Here is a 22507-nt window from a genome sequence, read left to right as displayed (position 1 = left end):
CCTCATTTTCATGATTTACGGTCTCATATCTTGACCAAAATGACCCTTCTTTTACAATTTTTATTATGTGCAGTATTTCATATTTGGACCAAAATGGCGGTCGTATGTCAATAATGTAATACCATATGCATTAAGGTACTTTTTATTTAATGCAATTATCCTGACCTAATCAAATTATGTTGACTGTTGGGTTAACTTGTGTAACAATTCATTTTCTTGTCTCTTATTCGGGCGATTTTTTCTTAAATCAAAATTGTACCAAGGTGTGGACGCCGTCCTCGATTTTTCTGCATCTTCCTGAAATAAACACAGATGTCCATACAGATAAGTGCCGTACCCGTCTTTTTCGCTGTGAAATGGATAGTATATTACCTGTCGTCATGTCGTCCCATATGCCAGCAGGTTTTATCGTTAGAATTTACCATTCACTAATGAATCACATGCTTCGAGCCAGCTTTGAAAGTAGCAGAGCAGTTCGCCGTACACAGATAAAAATATGTTTGTTATTACAATTAAGGTAGAATGCACCTCGGTGACAGACATTCGGACTCTCAAATTTCTACAATTCTCTTCTGATATACCACTTGTGGGGATTCATTTTAAAGCTCTTGGTTAAAGAAAACTTTTCATCGGCTTAGTTTTCCGAAATTCGAAATGTTTTATTTTTCTTCATTGAGTTAACACAAGGATGGCGGCCATTTAGAATTTCGAATATCGTTAAATCTTGGGTTATTTGTTTCTCTAGTACTAGAAATTGCACGGTTACCCAAATTTTTATTTTTGATTTTGAAATAGAGTGGCTGAAAGATTCCTTAAAGGAAGTTTGAGCAAAAGTTTAAGTCATTCACTTTTGAAGCACATACAAACAGCGCACTGCTCAGAGCATGACATTGAGTAAAAAGTTCAGAATGATGTTTTTGTTCAGTACACTGACTCGGACGAGATTAATTCTACACAAAGAAATGCCATAAACTGATGAAGACGACATATTCTACACCAATATATCTTTATCGGATGGTCGTTTTGTCGTAGTAAACGTGTCTTAATTGCTAAAGGTGCTTTCATGTCAATAACACGATTGGAACTAATTTGGGATAATTGGATTTTCATATTTTCTCAAAAGTGTTAGGTGCCAGATAGCTGAATGTTGCAATATCGCAAATTACTCATAAAAACAAGAGTGTAATGTAAGAAGAAAAGCAGATGAGATTACATTTGTAGATTAAATCGGTATTACTTCACCATCCAATTATCCCAAATTAGTTCCAATCGTGTTTTATGTACAATTAAATGTAGAATTGCAACTGTGTAGATATCCTGAAATGTTATGCTTACTGTCACACCACAACTGTCAGCCGATGATGATGGTATTATTAACTCTAATCATAAGCTTGGTAAATATTTGCTTGTTCAGGCTTATCTGGTGTGAAGCATGGAATTACTATGGAGAAAACCACTGACAAAGCGCATTGTTTGAAACAGTACAGTTGAACAGGATGTGACAAATATAGGCCTATACATTGATTGAATATTTTATCTTCATATTCTGTAAAAATGTTGATTTGACGGAAGTTGCTCATACCACAGTTAACAAAACATATCAGGCAACGCCCGAACAAAAATGGAAAGAGTGAGTTCTTGGCAAATATTGATAAATTACAAATGCTTACAATGTCTGTCAACAAAGTTCGCGGAAGGGAATTTGAATGACAACAAAATGCCATCCTTACGGAATAGAAAGCAACTTCATATACTTTACACTAGAAATCTATCTTTCAACTCTTAGTCATACAGATTAAGAAATATCCAAAAAGTTAGAAAACAACACACACAGTAAAACCTGCAGAAATAATCAACAATCATCCTAAATTCGCTTCCAGGAAAATTGGATTGATGTTTTGGCCGCAATTCGTGTTCCACTCATTGACATGTGCGGAAAAATTAGGTTAGCTTGACCTCAGAAAATAGATTGATACGGTGACAATATGCTGGTAAATTCAGTCCCTGTTTGCCATTTTCTTATACTCGCTGACGGAGGCAAAAAATTGTTTATTGCTTACAAGCGACCCAGAACGATCGCAATATGTTCAGCCTCTTGAAAGTAAGTACATGAGATTGCAACGGATGTAAAGGTTTTACAAAAGCTATAACTCAATAACGAACGCACACACACACGCAAACACACACACATATACACATTCACATACACAAACCGATAGTATCTCTAATTTCAGTTTCATACATATTCTCAATATTCAGACGTCATCTTAGTTTGGCAAATAACATTTGTTTTCTGTCGACATCTTCAGACAAACACAGAACACTAAAATAACATTAATTGTAGTTTTTGTCATAGTTGTTTTTCATTTCATGGATAAGCTGGAGTAACTCGTTGCCTTTGATTATAATCGACCATGCAATACGAAATGCCCGGTCATTGTTCCACGAGGTCAAAAATACGACGAAGTTAAGACAATTTGGATAGATTCCAAAGAAATTCAAGTATCTTTAATCTGATAGGCATGAAAAAGTTGATAATTTTGAGTCTATGAAAGTTTTATTCCTCCGTTTAGTTCTTTGGCAGTTTAAGGTTGGAAAAGTATGAGACATAGCGGCACGAACGACGCTGCTGTAAATCGAACTGATCTTTGGTTACAGTGATCTGGTAAAAGACACTAAGTAAACTTTCAGAAGATGAAAAGTGAGGAGATTTATATTATGCTGAAATAACCAAAGGTGTTCATTGTATATTGTTCGAGCGATAAATTTAAGATACTGTGGCGACGGAGCGACTGTTGATTTCTTACAACAATGGTAGCATATCCAGTGAGTCTGTAGCCCTCAGTCTTATATTGACACATATGCACTGATCCAGTATTTACTTTGAATTATTTGTATATGAACAAGGAAAAACAGGTGGTACGGGGTAATATATTATTAATTTCTAAAGGCTGTGTTCGTGGTATTGTTATTCAATTGTTTTCTTTTGTTATCAATGTTTTGTCATTTTCTATTTTCGGGTTGCATGTAGTCTTTCTATTTGCTTTTTAACGCTTCACTTTGCTGTTTCAAATGTGGAGGGTCACTGACCATCGATGGCAAAGACGTACACATGTAATCCTGAGTATAGAAGCAGATGGATCGTTTTTATCTGTTTTTGAGATGATTTTTCACTTGACTTCCGAATATCGTTAATGATACACCCATGGCTACTTTAGTGTTGATCAAGGCTACTTGATACACACAGAAATTCTGCTTGTACAAAGGCAAAACTAGCTTTGTCTGGGGCTTTACATGTAAATGAGAGTTTACGATTGGCACTCTGTGTTCAAGATTGAGATACAATGTAACATTACCATGCACTGGTCCATGTACAAGTCTTTTTAATTTCAATTTCCCAAGACACACTGTCTGCATGGGACATATAATTTTACTTGATGCTATAGCAGTGAGCTCATAAAAGTGTGTTGCCTCCATAAACTAATTATCGAGTAGAGGCTTTCATGAATGGAAGTGGTATCTTGTTTCTCAATTTTTAACAGGGGTGCCAATCGTGCGCTCTCATTTACAACCCTTGGCAGGGCGTGCTCTGTCATTATACAAGCAGAATTTCTGTCTGTATCAAGTAGCCTTGATCAACACTATAAAGTGGCCACGGGTAATTATCTTCGGAGTAAAATTGACCACACACTACGATCAAAATACAAGGGCGTGCCCACGACAATGTTATCATAAATGTAAATTAATTTATAGTTACCAAGTGACTTCTATGAAATTCGAACTAAACAAGAAAAGTGAAAATACACGTAAGCCTTATCAGTTAAACGTTTCAGGGCTCGATATTAGCGGTAGTCCCGCGTCCACAGACTACCAACTTTTCTCTGGGGCTTCTAAATTCCGTGAAATGATAGCCGACATGGACTACCAAAGCCTGGGACATGAAATTCAGTCTGGACTTGGCGTGCCATGCATGCCCGGTCTGCCTTTTTTGGACGAGCTAAAATGCAGTCAAACCCAGCTGGACACAATAAGGCCAGACCATGAATTTGTTTAGCAAATTACAAAGACGACCTTGCGATGAACTTTGCAACAAAGTTTCAATATCTCAACTGATGTACTTTGATGACAGACACAGAATGAAACGTATATTCTCATTGCATTTTGATCAAAATATATCAATCACAAACTCCTCCCTACTACAGAAAACCCACGGTCTGTTTAGCCCTGCTGAGAAGATGGTGGTAATTGCCATGACGACTATCAAAAATGGCATGCAACTCTGACATTCAAACTGGTTGTTAATACAATGATAGGTCACCAAACATTTTAGTGTCACTGTCGTCAATTATACCAGTTTCCTTTGTGTAATAAAGGTATGCAAATATTCACATCAAATGACTAACAAATTCATTTCATGGGCAAAATCTTGAAATATAGCTTTTCTTCTCTTGTCAATGAAAAAAAAAACCCGGGCTTACAACTTCAGAAAATTGTAAATTCGAGCCCTGCGTTTACAGAGATGAGAATCGACTATTCGCTCTATCATCATTGTAAGATGTTGCTCTTTGCTCTAAGACTTGTGACAACGAAAATGACAGCTGGTAGGTAACTGTATTAATGATAAATTTCGTATATCTTTGATTCCCAAACAAATCAATGTGAATATCACTTCATCTTCCTTCCTCCATAGACTTAATTCATCTATGTGTGCGAATATGCTAAAAACACGCGTTTTTCACGTTGGTACGAAAATCATGTCAAATAAACGATGATAGTCTACCTGTGCTGTGCCAGCATATGACTTCAAATGTAAAACCAGCACAAGATACGAACTAAAATGTTCCAAATATTGTTGTGCATGCAAGTAAATAGTGCCACTGAACACGGACGTTAAAGTCATTTTTGAAAGTTCCCTTTCAAAGTTTGTACAATTAAAAACAATGACACATCGTTGTTCTGCTGGTAAGCGTACACGATTAAAATGTCTTAAAATAAAATAGCAGCTGTAAACGGCAACAAGTGTTGCCTTTATCCACGTCAACTAGTCAAATGCTGGAATGGATTGTTGTTGTTATGTTAATTGTGTTAACGAATAGTGGAAAATGTTTTACTACAAAAGCTTGGAAGATAAAATTTATCGTATTAATTATTGTAAACTGTGGTATCTCTGTACAAATTTTTTATCAGTTTCAGGTTGATGTCAGTTGTATATTTCTGTTATTTTTCCAAATTTTAATTATTGTGAATGTTGTGGTCAGAAGAATGTAGACCAATAAATTGTAACTAGAAACAGGCAATGCGACTGATATTGAATTTACCACTGCTATCATTCTGCTGAATTTATTTTTTGTATACAATTAAAATTTCACCCGCTATCCCTCTGTCCTACGTTGTAAGTTTAACCATAGACTCCACTGTCCATGGTTTAACCTAGTTGCATCTGTTCACAGAGTTCTTTGTGTCCTTTCTCCACCATACATCCGGAAAATGTTAACAATGTACGACCCAGAGAGATCTGTGACTATGGGAGCTGTTAGTCACCATTTGCAAAAGATGAATCATTTAAACAATCTAGAAGGGTTACTGTCCTGGCCTAAAGAACGAATTGTCTATTCAAATAACCAGTATAGTCTTAGAGGTTTTAAGCAATCTTGCATAAACTTTATCTTCAAAGATTTAAAGATAATTTTGTACCAGTTCTAATAGCGTTGGTAATTTAATTGTTTATCTTCTGTTATATAAATTAGCTTTCCTCGTAAAGAAGTATCATTATGCGAGAACGTACAATGTAAGCCCCTTACAATATCCGAAGAGCAAGCTTCCGTTTTCTGCTAGCTGTTCAGAGAGAGAGAGAGAGAGAGAGAGAGAGAGAGAGAGAGAGAGAGAGAGAGAGAGAGAGAGAGAGAGAGAGAGAGAGAGAGAGAGAGAGAGATGTAACACAAAGGGTGAAAGAAACGGAAACTGTTATGCTTTATTGTTGTTGTGGGGAAAGTGTCAACTATGTGTATGAGTTTTATCATATTCCTGCCTGTATTTCTGAATCAAGAGATTTTTCATTCCGTGTGTATGGGGTTAACGAATATTCCAAGTCAAATGTGAAAAAACAACGTAATATTTGGGGAGTTAGTGACTTTGAACTATGTAGTTGATCAGGCATCGTATTGATTTGGGAGAATAGCTATATGTTATACGTGGAGATTGATGACAGAGGTCGACCTTACAGCAAATGAAACGCCCCTTGTATTAAGATATTAATTCATATCAACCGGGAGACAACGCCAAACAGCGTTTAATATAATTATGGCATCGGCGTCACGATCATCATCGTAATCGTGGTCGTCTTCACAATCATTATTAGCAGCAGCAGAAGTAACTTGACACAATAAAAGTAAGTCTATGTGCCAATGACTTAAAGGCTAAACAGCTGCGTATTTTATGCTTTATTTTTCATGATTTTACTTTCAAACCAAAGTTGGTTCGTGTACATGTGCTACTGAAGGGCGTGTATGGAAGTATCACTGCTCGCTGATTTGGACCATACCTATGCGTTTTAACAGATCAAATAATAAACGGGTGCATCACTCATGAAATGGCGCCCCCGGAGATGTACAACAATCTAAAATGAAGTTAAACGTTTGAATTTACATGCCACTTTCGACACTTTTGACAGTGTTATACACTCTTTCACTTTTTAATGTTTTTTTCAGGAGAAAACTCTTGGAAAACTGAGGATATTTTGAGATCGGTTCATTACACATGCGCAGCTACTGGAGCTTTAATGAGGCCTCGATAATGTACAGCCACGCACATATGTACAAATGGTTTATCAAAACAAAGAAAGGATGGATATAAATATATGAAAAAGTACCAAACCTCTGCCCGTACCTCACATCCGGGTAAGTCAGTGATGTTCTCGTCCAAACAATGCGCGGTGGTCTAAACTCAGCGTGGGTGATGATTGGGAGATCACAGAATTTTTGTCACGTGGACAGGATTGCCACGACATAAAACGAGAGATATTTCGGCCCTTTTCTACACTACCGTGTTGATCTACTCGGGGCGAAGTATCAACGAGGTGTACACAACTGTCAGACTGAACCTGTAACAGAAGTTGACCAGCAGGTGAGTTGTACCCTGTCTTGACAAGTGAAGGGGTTACTTTTATTTGCTGTTGACAGAACCATATATTCAAGACGCAACATACATCTCCTAGAAGAAGTTGTCTTAAAGTAAACGATTTCGATTTTCCCCCAAAACTGTCCAAAAACTGAAACGGAATCAAGTTTCACAAAATGTGAAGCAAGCAGTGGTAATTTGAAACAACTCAACAGAAAGGGTAAGCCAACTAATTCATGAAGTAAGACGGACGCTGATTTTAAATAGTTCGTAATTTCGCATTGTTATGCATGCATTGATGACAAAATTTCGTATCTTACAGAAAGACCGGGATTACTTTAACTCACCCAAAAAAATCAAAAACAAACAAACAAGTCAAACATGCGGTCGATCCTAATACCACTCAAAGCTGTAAGTGACCGTTTAGCTCATACTTGACTCAACGACCAACAATTGTGGGTTTTTCCCCTGTTCCAATGGTTGGAGTGAACTCTGAGCAGATCCTTGTCATGGGCAATGCGTAACAATATAATGTGAGGGCCGAGTGAGCCCTGTATATTTGCCTCGAATCGTTAGCGTTTGTAAGCTTATGTTTGTAGAAGGATAATTCTTCACGTCAAGACGGGCTTGCGCCTTGCCTTAGCTTTGCATGAAAGTGATAAACATTGTATTATTAGGGAGGAGAGGAGAAGGAAGCGAAGGGAAGAAATTATTTTGAAGAATTTTCTGTCCTGTCATGTGTCGTTACACGTTTCTGATGGCATTAGTGTCATTCGTATGTATTTTATGAATAAAGTGATGAGACGATCCGCCTACGCTAAAATGAGCTCTGTGGTCAGTGAAGTCCTGCCCCAATTAAAGGGAAACAGTCGTCGGAACTGCGCCTGTGCGAGTATCTTGTTTACAAACAATGTATTTCGTGCACGATATCTAGATGCACCTCATCATCATAGCTGCAACATTTACATTATACGATGTAGATTATGACAGACATGTTTTAACGTTCACCACTCACCATCGTACCTTGGATACAGTGTTTACATTGGTCGTATGGGTCCAATACGACCTTTGTGCGCAGTTCCGATGACTGTATCCCTTTAACTGGACATTACCGACCTACGACGACAGAAGACACCTACGTAAAAAGTACGCTCACTAAGCTGACAATTATATTAATGTCGTATATTCTTTTTAGTTTTTACAGATTAGGCAAATATAAAAGCATGATATATTCCGCTGATTCCAAGTTTACCTTTACGAGGAAAATCAATTGCCGGAGATTTCCGTACTAAAAAGTTGATTTATTTATTGAATCTTAGATTAGTAAACCATAATAAATGACAGATTCTGTAGCCCCTGCCGGATAGAAGACAGTAACTTGATACAGCGTTCATTGCAAATTGATTTGATGTTCATATGCATGACTGACAGAAGTATAATGTATCTCTGAAACAAATGATCACTGATGACATCGGTGACATTTGTCTGTAGATTAAGACCAGCGACTCCCTATTTTGACTTACAGATTGATATATGGTGGGTGGCACATGTGGAACAGAATGGTCTTACCATTTTCAAAACACCTAACATTACTTCTTAGTTGTCTATACCGGAGGTCCACATATTTTTCTTCTAAGGATTTGACTCTTTTGTGTATACAGGTACTTGTCCGTTGTTTATCTGTGCTATCCTGTTTGTGTTTGTTACATCGAGTTTGTCACTATGGAACTTACAACTATAATGTAGATTGTGGCTTGGTAATATTGTTCTGATTCTCATTACAACAATCGTTGAACGACAGACTGCAAAGAAACATAGTTTTCAGTAATTTTTTGTGTTGTCCAAACGAATTCCGTCCATCCCTGCATCCTAGAGACTTCGATGGCGATAAAAGCAAATAGCATGATCAATCTAACTCTTTCTTGGTAAACTTGTTACATTTCAGTGATTTTAAAAAGAGAAACGTTGGTTTTTTTCTACAAAAATCATTAGCTCGATTTGCATTTTTGTCAATTTCTCACTCGGGCCACTATGGCAACACAGTGCCCAACGATAGTCATCAGACATAACTCATCACATGTGTTCGAAGTTTATAATCAAAAATGAAAGGTTGGGCTGCGACTAAAGATTCCTAAACATTTTTATACAGAGTTCGGAAAATGGCATTTTGAGGGATTTTAGGTACAATCGTCCGACAAGTGTGGTTTATACCGCTATGTAATATCTTTGATATCCTGAAATAGGCGACCGCCCATATCACACTAGTCCGTTACAGATATTGTAATTTATATAAAAATAAACTGTTAAACAATAGAAAGTTGACCTCAGTGAAAGTAATTCTGAAATGTGAACGACAGACGGTGTAACTCTCTGGTAAATTTTGCGGGTCAGCTGCAAAATGTACGACCGAAATAGATGGGGATTACATGTATTCACATGTATTTTACGCACATTATATATGCACATTTAACGGTAGATGAATTTATGATGTGCTGGGGCTCTTTTCTGAAAGCATCGTAAACTGTACCCGATCATTTTGATAGCGGTCTTTGCGAAAGATGAAACCGACATAAGTAACTAACAAGTCAAAATCTCTAACTTGGTGTTGTAACATGGTCAGGAATAACAAAGCGGAGTTGCCATTAAAAACCATTCTTTGGGCAGGCTATTTTAACCAAATGGTACGAGTGTTTTTGTGCAAGTCCAGCTCTCAAAGGCTTATGCATAGTGACCCTAAACCCATGATTTGCTATGATTAGACCGGACTAAGCGAACTTTAAAAAATGCACTAACATGAGAAATAACCAAAGTAGAACCGCACAAAGGAAGAAACAAGAGCATGAGTGAACGGGTGCCAGCCTCGAGGTCTCGATTAGCACAACGCATTAATAGATTACTACCCGTAACGTAAAATACTTTCGCCTTTGAAGAGAATGAGCTGGATTTCTTTGTCAATCCCTACCATGGAAATTAAATGTACTGTTAGTATTTCTGTACCAACACGATAAACTTCACTTAGTGTTATTGATTGTTGATTTCAGAAGGTATTTAGTTAACACTTTTAACACTTGTGAAGAAGGGATCTGATTAGGGATGTATACCCACTTTTAGACCACAATTGTCCGCTACTTAAGAGCGGAAGGTTGTCTTTCCCTACGGTTACAAGATCTGAAATGTTTGCTCCGAAGAGGGCGCCTTTTCTGAACACACTGGAAGTCATCTGATAAAGTGTGTCACGGTTGCGTTGCGTATTATAGTATAAACATCATTCGATGACAACTGGTCGGAAAACATATCTGGCATAAACTTTTCCTTTATTTTCTTTCAGATACATAATTATGGCTCGTCAAATTATCGTTCTTGTGGCTTTATTTGCTATGGTTTCACTGGGCAATGCACTCAGTAAGTACTGCTCAGTGAAAACCCGTTTGAAGTGATCACAATCATGCACAGATTATAAGTCTGGGAAAATATATAGGATAATTTCTTTTGTCATTTGTGAAGAAATCGTTCAGTAGAAATATTCGTGAAAAAAGAGATTGGCTCTAATTCAACGGCCTTGATCAAGCACTGGGTGATTAAGTTTAAAAATATTGTTTTTTAAATGAGAGCAATGTCCTTAACACGGACGTCTTGTTTCTTTTTTTACTAGCTAATATATACAGTATTCAGTGATTTTATATTTCTGTATAAATCCACCAATTGTACTCGTGTAATTTATGTTTTTCCTCCATGTATAAGAATCTTCAAGCAATTTCGTTTCTTTGTCTAACTGGCCTATGGGACTGTTTTGTTTGGCTTTGGTCCATGTAAACGAGTTCCAAATTGTTTAACATGAGAACGATCATAAAAGAGATGCAGCAGTAGTTTTTTTCACAAAGTGACAGAAAACCACGATGTCTATACAGCGATGTGATAAATTCGTAGGTAGTACATGGGAACAACTATCTCACAGCCAATATTCTGTGAGATGAGACTTAAAGACAGCAAAGACTATACAATGGATTGTTTCATCATTATTTTTGCAAATTGATATGTTGTAGTATCTACAGTGATGTAGGAATGCTAGAAACTTCTCCATCGTTGATTTTCCTTTGTCAGGTGCTGACCTCTGTGATCAGCTCGGAGGTAATGGAGTGTTTACTTGTGTTGATCCAAAAGACGGTGACCCCTGCATTATGTCGCGTTTTAAATGTGACAGCGTTGCTGACTGCGCAGACGGAAGTGATGAATCATCGTGTGGACCGGCTGTACATCAAGGTGACACGAAATCTTTATGACTTCCGTGTTTTCATAAATGCTTGTGAGCGCTTTATTTCAAATCATACAAATTAATTTGATAAAACTTTCGAAGGAAAGCAAGGCAGTGTATAAAGGTGGCGCCAACGAGAACTACTGCTGGAATTAGGGATCAAGGACTACGGGTTTCTTTCTCCGTTTGCGAGTGATTTCTCGATCACTTACAAACATTCCCTAGTCGGCCCCTGTGTTTCAATTTTGTTAGATGGACAGATAGTCAAGGAAGCACACTGTCAAGCACACTGCAAGAAAATGGGTTTTGATAGTTTTGCATTTTAGTTGCCCTTAGCTTCTTGCAAGACCATTGTACTGTGATTCTCGAATAGACAGCCATTTAAAGATGCAACCGTCATGCCTTGCACCAGTTATGTATGCGACGACGACGCGTTACAGTAACAATATTTACTTTCATTTCTCTCTTGTACCACCCCATCTTTCCTACCTGGTTACTTCACAGCGAACTGTCAAAGTGATTTCATAGATAAGGAGCTGGATTACTTCCAGTGTGAAGACAGCATGTGCGTTGCCACATGTAGAAGATGTGACGGTGTATGCGACTGCGTGGATGGCACCGACGAGGCCAACTGTGACGGTGAACCCCAGGGCGGATGTACCACACCGGCAAATCACAACCTTTGCTGAGTGAAGTGAAGAGAAACTTCGTGAATAGTCTGCAAAAAAGAAAACTCTTCTGTAGTTTGACAAAATTGAAAGTAAAAATGAAATTTCCTGTATGAAGAAACGTGTTAACATTGTTTTTAAGGTTTTGGACGATTGTCATTTCAAAAATAAAAAAGGAGAAAACGTTTGTGGACGCAAATTTTTGTGTTTGTGTCTGTCTGTCTGTATGTATGTCTTTGTGTTTGTCTGTGTGTGTGTGTGTGTGTATGTATGTATGTATGTATGTATGTATGTATGTATGTATGTATGTATATATGTATGTATGTATGTATGTATGTATGTATGTATGTATGTGGCAAGGACTGGGATGAAGAAATTCACTAAATTTTATTTACTGTCAGAGAAACTGTTTAAGAATCAACTGGCTTTAGCCCATTTGAGTTGGTTTTTGGACACTCAGTTCGTGGACCATTGAAGTTGTTACACGAGAAGTGGCTTGTAAGGAGATTGAAATGAATCTTTTGGACTATGTATTTAAAGAATACAATTAATAAGGCTTGTGAAATCGCTAAAATGAACCTTAAGAAAAGTCAAGTGAAAATGAAACAATGGTATGACAGTGATGCCAGGACTAGAGTATTTAAACCGGGAGATAAGATTTTAGTACTATTTCCAATCCAAGAGCGTGCCTTACAAGCCAGATACTACGGTCTTTATGAAATTGAGTCCAAGGTAAATGATGTTGACTATGATGTTAAGACTCCAGGAAGACGTAAAGAAAAGCAGTTGTGTCATGTAAACATGTTGAAAGAATACATTGAAAGCGATGTTACTGAATCTCAGTCAGTTTCTGCCGCCACTCACTTAAGTGATGATCGTGCAAGCTGTGACCCAGAAAATGAAGTGAGCAAACTTAAGGCAAGAAGTTTGATCATGATATCAAGTTGAAAAATTCAGATTTCCTTGCAAATTTGGATGACAAACTTAATCATCTGAAAAAGAACAAAGGGAAGAGTTGAAAAGTTTGACTCACTTGTTTGTAGATGTGCCTGGCAGAACTGATAAATTGTGTCACGATGTCGATGTAAACAATGCAATGCCAATTCGTTTCCAGATTTAGTTTTTGGCAATGGACCTACACAATTTATTAAAACCTTACTAAATGTTTCTGAAAAGCGGGTATAGGTTTGAGGGGTGCCACCAGAAACTTTTGATTGTTCTTTGTTTCTTTTTCTCTCTCCCTCTCTAATTTCATTTGTTGAAGCTCTAGTTTTCTTTGGGTTTCCCTTTCAGTGAATTCCAATTGCCTCTTCTATACTCGTGATCCAACTCAATTTGCCTTATTCTCACAGCATCGCCATCAACCTTAGACTCAATGAGTTTCAACGCATCAGCACCAAATTTTCCTAGGTCAACTAATGCTGTAGCGACAACACTTTTAACTTCCTGTTTTTTTCATTGATGGACTCACAGTTTGCTGAAGATACTCGGCAAGAGACAACAATTCCAGTTTGAATTCCTTAATTTCTTGAAATTTCAAAAGAAGGATTTTTTACATATTTACCTGGTTTGAACTCCATTGTTGGCTTCACTTTCACTTCAATTTAGTTACACGTTTAACGTTTTCTTACCAAAGTTACAAAATACGCTAGCAAATGTCCGTAATTCCCGGATGAGCCCCCAATTTCTGTTACGGTAGAAATTACCACACCACAGCATATCATTGTTGAATCACAAGCTGGTTTCCGTAAGGGCTACAGTACGATTGACAACATCTTCACTTTACAGTCTATTGTACAAAACTATCTTTCTCAAAGAAGAGGCCGCATATACTGTTTATTTATAAATTTCTCTAAAGCCTCCGATCGGGTGACTCACAGGTACTTATGGCACAGACTGATATCCTATGGCTTACATTGGAACGTACTGAAAGTCCTTAGATCCATGTATAATACTATCGAGTCAAGTGTTCTGCGTAATGGAGGACTAACCGATTATTTTAATTGTAATGTGGGAACCAGACAAGGGTGCATGCTCAGCCCTCTATTATTTAGTCTTTTTATAAACGAACTTGCGTCTTATGTGAACATAGAAAATTGGGCGATTTCAATGAACTCGAACTTTGACAATGTTGGGATTCTCATGTACGCGGATGATGTAACGGATGTTGCCGATCTGCCTATTAAATTACAGAGAAAGCTGAACAAACTTGAAATATTTTGTAATCAGTGGGGCATGTCGGTCATTTAGATAAGTCCAAAACCATGGTATTTAGAAATGGTGGGATATTGAGGGGGTATGAAAAATGGTCCTACAGGGGTTCTCAAGTAAATGTTGTCAAACATTACAACTACTTAGGTATGTTAATGTCATCACGACTTTCATGGTCACCAGCTAAAAGTAATCTGTGCATGAAAGGAAACAAAGCTCTTTATCAGATAGAAATTGTTATCAAGAAATTAGGAGGGCTCCCCCTCTCACAAGCATTTGAACTCTTTGACACATGTGTTGCTCCGGTAATTTGTTACGGAGCTGAAATATGGGGCTTTGAATACTCACCTGTTATTGAGAATGTACATTTTAAGTTTTGTAGAATACTACTTGGTGTAAATTCTAGTGTAAACCACGAAGTACTGCTTGGGGAATATGATAGATATCCTCTGTCGTGTATTTACCTGAAACGTTGTATCGCTTATTGGCTAAAACTTGTAGATATGAATAACAACCGATACCCAAAAGCTTGCTACGGAATGTTGAAAGATTTAGACCTGGCAGGCAGAGTGAATTTGGTAACTAAAGTATGTGAGATATTATTTACATATGGTTTTGGTATCGTTTGACTTGAACAAGGAGTAGGAGATCGAAAGTTATTTCTCAATCTAGTGCTGCGACATAGCAAATCCATTGTGCATTTTGTGATAAAAGCACCAAACTTGGCTGAGATGTGTCTTAATATATGTTAAACAAATTCAGATACCGAGCCACTGAAAATCTGTTGAAGCGTTGCCATGGCAGCCATTTTCAAATGGCCGCCAGACAAGGTATTTTTCACCTAGTAAACGTCAAGTGCAGAATGCGTTGAGTAATTTTTGTTGCATATTTTCAATTAGAAACTATGGGAAGAGTGATTTGCAACTTTTTTCATTTTCTCTTCAACACCTGACTAGTTAAACGGGTAAGTACAGAAAAAAAAAACCAATTCTTGTGCATAAAATGCACGGTATTAGATCCTATCAAAGAACGACACTATGTCAGCAGTCAAGAAATATTATTCCGTAGGCTAGAGGGGTCTACATGCACCTCTAGGATAACAAAGCTGTATTTATAGAAGCTTGGGATCCCCAGAATGCGAAATAAAATTTTATCAGAAAAAATAAAGGGATGCAATAACTGTTACAGTCGTGTTTTGAAGAGTACTGCAAAATCACCATTTTGCGCATACCCACGTGCATTTTTCTGGTAGTACTTATAAGTCATCTGCTAAGCTTTTTTAACATAACCTGACTTGTTGTGTATCGTAAGAATGGAAATTTATTCCTCTTAAAATGACACATGTAATATATAATATCTTCAATAGATTATTTTATTAAATAGGACCAAAACTTACCCGATACCCCAGGGTTTGCTCTGCAAAGAAAACAGGTCAGAAAAGCCAGCGCACGGCATATTGGCTCCGCGCACCTGGCCTATAGTGAATCTCAAATTTTACAAATGTTTTACCTTGGCATAATACAAAAGGCAATGCTTCGTATGATATCTGTTTTATTTGCTACAGGGACATGTTAATCATGTGATATAGACTTTTGACATAAAAAAATATTGGGATGCTATAGCTCTACCGATCACATTTTGAAGGGTACCGCAAAATCATAGTATTGCCAACTCGAATACGTTTTCGATGAATCTGTCTTCTTTTAAGTCATCTGCTGAGCTTATTTTTAATATAACAAGGCTTATAGGGTAGCATTGGAAAGTAATTTTATTCTTCTTTCAGATGAATTATTGTAATATGCAATATCTTCCATACTTTTCATAAAATATGACCAAAACTTACCCCATAACCAAAACTTTATATTACAAATTACTGTCACTGCTTGCCTCAAATTCTACTAACTTGTACCTAAACATATTACAAAGGGCAATGCTTTGTATGAAATCTGTTTAATTTGCTATAAGAATATGTCAAAATGTGAAAAGGCTTTTAACATCAAAAATATTGGATGCAATGGCTGTTACAGTCATGTTCTGAAGGGTACCTTAAAGTCAAAGTATTGTGAATCGCATCTTTTTTGTTAAGCATGCCTCCTTTTAAGTCATCTGCTGACCTTATATTTTAACATAACCTGGCTAGTGGGGTAGCATTGGAAAGTAATTTTATTCTTCTTTCAGATGACATATTGTAATATGCAATATCTTCCACTGTTTTTATAAAACATGACAGACCAAAACTTACCCCACACCCCAAACTTTATTCAAAATTAATGTCACTGCTTATCTCAAATTCTACAACCCTTTCACCAGACATACAATAAAAGGCCATGTCTTGTATGAAAACTCTTTTATTTACTACTGGGACACGTCACAAATATGAAATAGACTTTCAACAGAAAAAAAATAAGTCATGTTTAGAAGGATGTTTTGAAATCACGATTTTGAGACTCACTAACATTTTTGTTAACCAGTCTTCGCTTAAGTCATCTGCCGAGCCTAACTTCTACATAACCTGGTTTATGGGGTTTCATTAGTAAACCGATTTATTCTTCTTTTAGATGATATATTGTGATATGCAATATCCTTTACAGTTTTCATGAAATAGGACCAAGACTTACCCAATACCCCAAAAGATTTAATCGAAAATTACGGCTTATCTTACATTCTACCATTTTTCGCAACACATTATACAGAAGGCTATAAAATGCTTATTTGAAATCTGTTTTGTTTGTAACAGACGTATATGAAAAATTTGAAACGAACATGAACCTTTAAAGGGAAGATAATATGATTTAGTAGCCATCGGGATCATATTTTGGGGAGTACCAAGATATGGCAAATTTCCTGAAACATATATTTCTTATCAAACACGCCTTTATGAAAGTAGTAAGCCAAAATCATAGTCACGGATGATCTCAAAATATCATCAACATCGCATATTAAAGTACTTGTTTCAAGTTTGCTTTGTATGATTGGACCTAAACATTTCTTATCCGACAATCTAATTTATAGATTTTGGTAGAGAAATTTTTTGAAAACTAAATCATGGCGTGCGTTCTACCAGCTGTAAAGGAGATGAAAAAAGAAAGGCATTCTACTGAATTATACAACAACCAACTGATTTAGGAGCAAGGTGCGGAATTGTGCCTTCTTAGGTTTTGTTTGCTAAACTGTATGTAAAGTCTATTTGGCTAAACTAGCTTTACACGAAAAGCACAGCCTTCTTAAGTATTTTTCCTAGATATGTCCGAGATTTAGTCGATTTAATCATCGTTTCTAAACTTATAAATTAGCTCAGGTTTAGCTGGGCATTCTTCAGTAAAATATTTCCAGGATGTATACGATGTTGAGCAGATCTAATTATCGCTTATGATCTTTAAGAATTAACTCAAGATTGAAAGGATTTTCTATAGTTTCAAAGCATGTATCCGATACGCAGTCGATCTAACTATTGCCTCTGATTTTTATAAAGCAGCTCAAATTTAGCTACGCTGACATGTTCAAAACGTTCAAAATTTGGGAATAACTTTGCTGTAATTGTATATCACTGAATGTGCAATTTGTTTATTGTGATTACTGAACTACGTAAACTCTCTGAGGTTTATGTTCAATCTCAGAATTGTCGTCTAAACTTGTCTTAGCCTATGTTAACACCATGGAAAGGAATAAAATACTCGCCAGCTGACAAGCCTTAATAACTTTGGTACCCCGTTTTCGCATTTGAAAAACAAATTATGTACTATCAAGAAATTAGTACCAAAATATACGATGTTCAAAATATGATGGGCATGAATCTATATTTATGCAATAGACAATTGACGTGACGTTAAAATAACTATTAAACTAATTTGTAGATCATGAAATTTATATCAAATTACACAAGATCAGTGTTATGTTAAATGAATTACGAAAAGTAATGTATAAAACATAATATATTTCGCCAAAAAATAATACAAATATATGTTCGTGTTCTCCACGTGGTCAATTTTAAACGGCACTACTAATTTACTAATTGTAGTTTACATGATAAATCTCTAACATTGACAATTATGGGGATATATAAGAGATTTTCCCAAAAATGTTAAAACTTTAAGATTTTGTACAGTAAATAGTATTATGTTTTTTGTATGTAGGCCTACGTATGAATGTAGATGAACGAGAGTGAGAGATTTCTATAAATCCCCTGCACAATTTTCCATGTTAGGAATTATGATCAAGAACGCTCTGCAAAACTCGTCAATGGCTAATTATAAAGTTTAGAAACGATAATTAGTATGTCAAAATATTGCACAAATTCAACGTTGCACTCAAGAACACCCCATCCATTGGCAGATCATGGGACAGGCTGTTCTTACACTTGGACGCTTCATACCCTCCCCTCCACAGCCATGGGCCAGTCTAGGCCAATAGTTTGCAAACCCTGGTCTGTGTCGCACGTGTGATGCACAAGTACCAGCTACAAACCTAAAAATATATAACACTGGTGCATCAACGATTACGAATAAGAATAAAATAAAAAAAACTCTGAACAGTACCTACTGAGAGTCTACTTACACAGAACAGCTAACAGCTGCTCATCGTCAAAAAACACTAAAATTTACAATTTTGAATCTTCCATTTAGGCCTTTTGGCAGCCATATTGTCAACAATTTTATTAAGAGAACCCGCTTTTCTGAGAAAATTAAATAATGAAACAATAAAAAATGCAAATAGAAATCTTAATATGCATTTATGATGGTAATACATTCACTATTCACAACAGAATCATCCGTAAAAAATGTACCTATGGAATTTTACAGTAATTGATGATCGCTCTGTTTAAAAATGGCCGCCTTACCAGAACGAGGCTCTATGCTTAAGGGCTTGGTATCCAAATTGATTTTAAAACAATAAAAATATGCAAATAGTAATCTTAATGGGCATTTATGATGGAAATACGTCCACTATTCCCTACAGAATCATCCGTAAAGCAGCAACTATGGGATTTTATAGTCACTGTGACTGATGGTCGCCATATTTAAAAATGGCCGCCAAACCAGAACGAGGCTCAACCTGTGGTGGCTCGGTATCCAAATTGATTTAAATTATGATAATCTACATTCCTACCAAATTTCATGCTTTTATCACAAAATGCACAATTGTTATGAAAATTTTGGTTATGCCGCACCACTAATCTATTTCAAGACCGATTACGGGATTGTTATAGGCAAGAGTGGTCAGCGTCAATCAATGATTCGCCACGTCTTCGCAGCTATGTTCATTTTAAATCTATGCTCAATCCTGAACTTTACCTTTCGTTTATTAACGTTCCAAAATTTAAGGTTGATTTTGCCAAACTCCGATGTTCAAGCCATACTTTACAAATTGAAACTGGACGCCTCTGCAATCCTCCCATACCTGCAAATCAGAGATTTTGTGCATATTGTATTATTCGCTGGTAGAGGACGAATTTCCCTTTGTTTTACTTTGTCCATTACATGCAGAACTGAGAGTTTATTTGATACCTTTAGGTTACAGAATATATCCAACACAAGAAAAGTTTTTTAATCTCTTTGCAAGTAACAATAATCGGGTTCTTTATAAATTGTCAATATTTATTCAAAAAGCCTTTAAGATTAGAGATGGCTTTATTTAAGCAACGAGAAACGGTTTAATACTTTTCTGTGTAGCTTTTCGTAGCTGTCTTTTGTAAAGAGCGTTAACTTGTCTTTTTTCCCTGATTTGTGTTCTGTAGCCTTAATATGCGATGGGCTGAGGCCTATGCATTTTGGAATGAACCAACTTATATAATCGAGTCTCGAAAAAATAACACACACTGAGAAATGCAAATAAGTCACTGAATGATGCATTTAGGATTATCTAACACATACGCTGTGTAAAATAAGACATGTCATCTTTCAGGAAATATATAGAAGTAAGAGGGCTACGCTACTAGTAAATGTCACGAGTTTCAAGTTGACAATCTCATTGCATTTCATATTGTTGAAACCAATGGCGAGTTCCACAGCTTGTTACAGTACAATGCCGTGGCATTATGCTGATGTATATTCCGGCTTTAAAGTAGTATGCGCCAAGAAATTGAAAGACTTAAACATTTTTTCAAACTTTCCTCAATGAAACCCAACCATTCTCTTACGGAATCAAGACTAAAAATCAGGGGTCACAGTGCACAATTTAGTACTAGAGAAACAAATTACCGAACATCTACCGCTATTTGAAATTCAAAATGGCTGCCATCCTTCTGTTAACTAAACGGGGAAAAATAACATTTGCGAGTTTCGAAAAACTAAGACGATGAATTTTTTCTTACCCCAAGAGCTTTAAAATGAGCCTCACAAGTGTTAGATCAGAAAAGAATTGTACAAATTTGAGAGTCCAAATATCTGTCCCCGAGGCATATTCACCAATGATCAACTCTGAGTTTAAATTATTCAAGGATAGAAATATGACATAGTTGAATATCAAAATGAATCTATAAATCGTACAGAATCAGACAATTAGGCCTTAATAGAGAGGGTTTCTGTGCCATAAGCCCAAAATTCAAATGAGCAGCCGTTTACAATCGACACCATGACTAATTTAGCTCTTTTGGAAATATTCACAAAATTGTAAATAAACAGGAGAGGGCGTTACACTAGGCAAAGAGAGTCACCTGTTTAAAATTTGAAACCTTATTGTGGTTGAGTGACTTTAAAAACCATCCTGACAGGTTTGACTCTTGAGAGCCAGATAAAGATCAGTAACCTTCTATCGGACGTCGGCCATAAAAATAACGATTTTGGAGGTCGAATTTTCAGACCAGAATGCACCTCGGTGACAGTTATTCGGACTGTCAATTTTTCCAAACCTTTCCTGATCTACCGCGTTAATCCTAACTTAGAGAGTTATCTATGTCACCCTCTCTGTGTACAATGAGGACCCTGAATCATCATCATATTCAACGCTAGCCATGGCGTACCGTATTGTATATAAATTAATTTTGTAATGTTCTTTACTTTGTAAGATTTTTCGAGTACAGTTGTCGCATAATTACATCAATTTATCAGATACTTAGCAAGGCAACATTTTTAATCCGCTGTAAATAGTGTCGACTCAGCGGTGTACTGGTATATACCATGACACGCACAGTACGGTGTTGTTTACGGCAATATTGTGAGTCGTGTAACTAAAATTTGTGCAATAATTTTATGAAAATATTGGTCCTGATGGATTTGTTTTTACGCTTTCGTAAGGATTGATGCAAATAAGAAAATCTTATACTGTAGATTAACGTTTCCTAAACAGAACATTAGACTTAGAGGTTAACTGTTCTAACGAAATTCTGTAGTCCCAAAAAGGATAGTGAATAAGGTGTGAATCACAATTAAGAGGGCGCTGCACGAAACAGCGTATTTTGCTAAAAACTCACCTGTTTGCAATATTAATTCAATTTTATTTAATTTGTTAACCAAAGATTCAAATTCAATATTGCTTAGGTTCACCTTTTAGCAGTCGTAACTTGCTTAATAAAGAAGTGTTACTTTATGCAAATGTATGCAAAACACCCGATACCCTTGCTTCTCTTTTTCCCCTTTTTCAAGATTTCAAAAGAATTTAAATACACTATGGCTGGGGCAAATTTTCTGAAATTTTCACAATATGTTCTTTAAATGCCATATAACAAAACGGATATTTTGTTTGGCTATAAAATTCTTACATTTGAATAAGAGGCATTTTAATTTTGCTAATCATGTTTTTAATCACTTATTTGAGTGTCAGTCTTTCAACCCATGCAATTTTAGAATGAGGATAGATAATGCAAAATAAATAGGCGTTTTTTCCTACATATACTCTTCTTTCAATTGAAATTTTACATTTGAGAAATAGTGTCAAGTTTTCGACTTAAATTAATTTTATATCATAAATACTGAAAATGAGTTTTTTTACCCAAAATATACACCTCCTTGATCCTTCGTTTAGACTCTCTGCTTTTTGAAAATATATAGTGTACGGGGGTTTCCTTGTCATCTTATTACATGAGAAGTATTCCCTTGAAAAAAAGCTGTCCGGTTTGTTAGCTCCACCTCAAGATTATTTTGTTTTTATCAAATAATAGCCAAATGTCAACTTAAGAATCAACCCACTAACCAAATGATGCAAATATGCAATTTTATTGATCAATAACACAGTAACCTGTGACACGCAATCCAAATATTTGATATATGCTTACTATCTTATAATGAAAATACAAATGGAGAAAGACATACTGTGGCGATACAAA

The 22507-nt window shown here is 36.3% G+C and overlaps 1 protein-coding gene across 1 annotated transcript; it reads left to right on the top strand.

Annotated features, from left to right (window-relative positions):
• Positions 1–6993: 6993 nt before the first annotated feature.
• LOC139147236 (very low-density lipoprotein receptor-like) lies at positions 6994–12219 on the top strand. Its single transcript, XM_070718256.1, has 4 exons — positions 6994–7122; positions 10445–10518; positions 11218–11376; positions 11873–12219. The coding sequence occupies exons 2-4, from the start codon at positions 10455–10457 to the stop codon at positions 12055–12057; spliced, it is 408 nt and encodes a 135-aa protein (XP_070574357.1). The 5' UTR covers positions 6994–7122; positions 10445–10454; the 3' UTR covers positions 12058–12219.
• The last annotated feature ends 10288 nt before the right edge of the window (positions 12220–22507 follow it).

Source organism: Ptychodera flava, chromosome 13, assembly GCF_041260155.1.
Source record: "Ptychodera flava strain L36383 chromosome 13, AS_Pfla_20210202, whole genome shotgun sequence".
Lineage (NCBI taxonomy): Eukaryota > Metazoa > Hemichordata > Enteropneusta > Ptychoderidae > Ptychodera > Ptychodera flava.
This window is presented reverse-complemented; position numbering and strand designations above follow the sequence as displayed.

Bases quoted from the DNA above. Each gene is read 5' to 3' on its own strand.
- LOC139147236 (XM_070718256.1), top strand. From the start codon at position 10,455: ATGGCTCGTCAAATTATCGTTCTTGTGGCTTTATTTGCTATGGTTTCA. The intron at 10,519-11,217 runs GTAAGTACTGCT...TTCCTTTGTCAG, and splicing joins TTCACTGGGCAATGCACTCA to GTGCTGACCTCTGTGATCAG. The intron at 11,377-11,872 runs GTGACACGAAAT...GTTACTTCACAG, and splicing joins TGGACCGGCTGTACATCAAG to CGAACTGTCAAAGTGATTTC.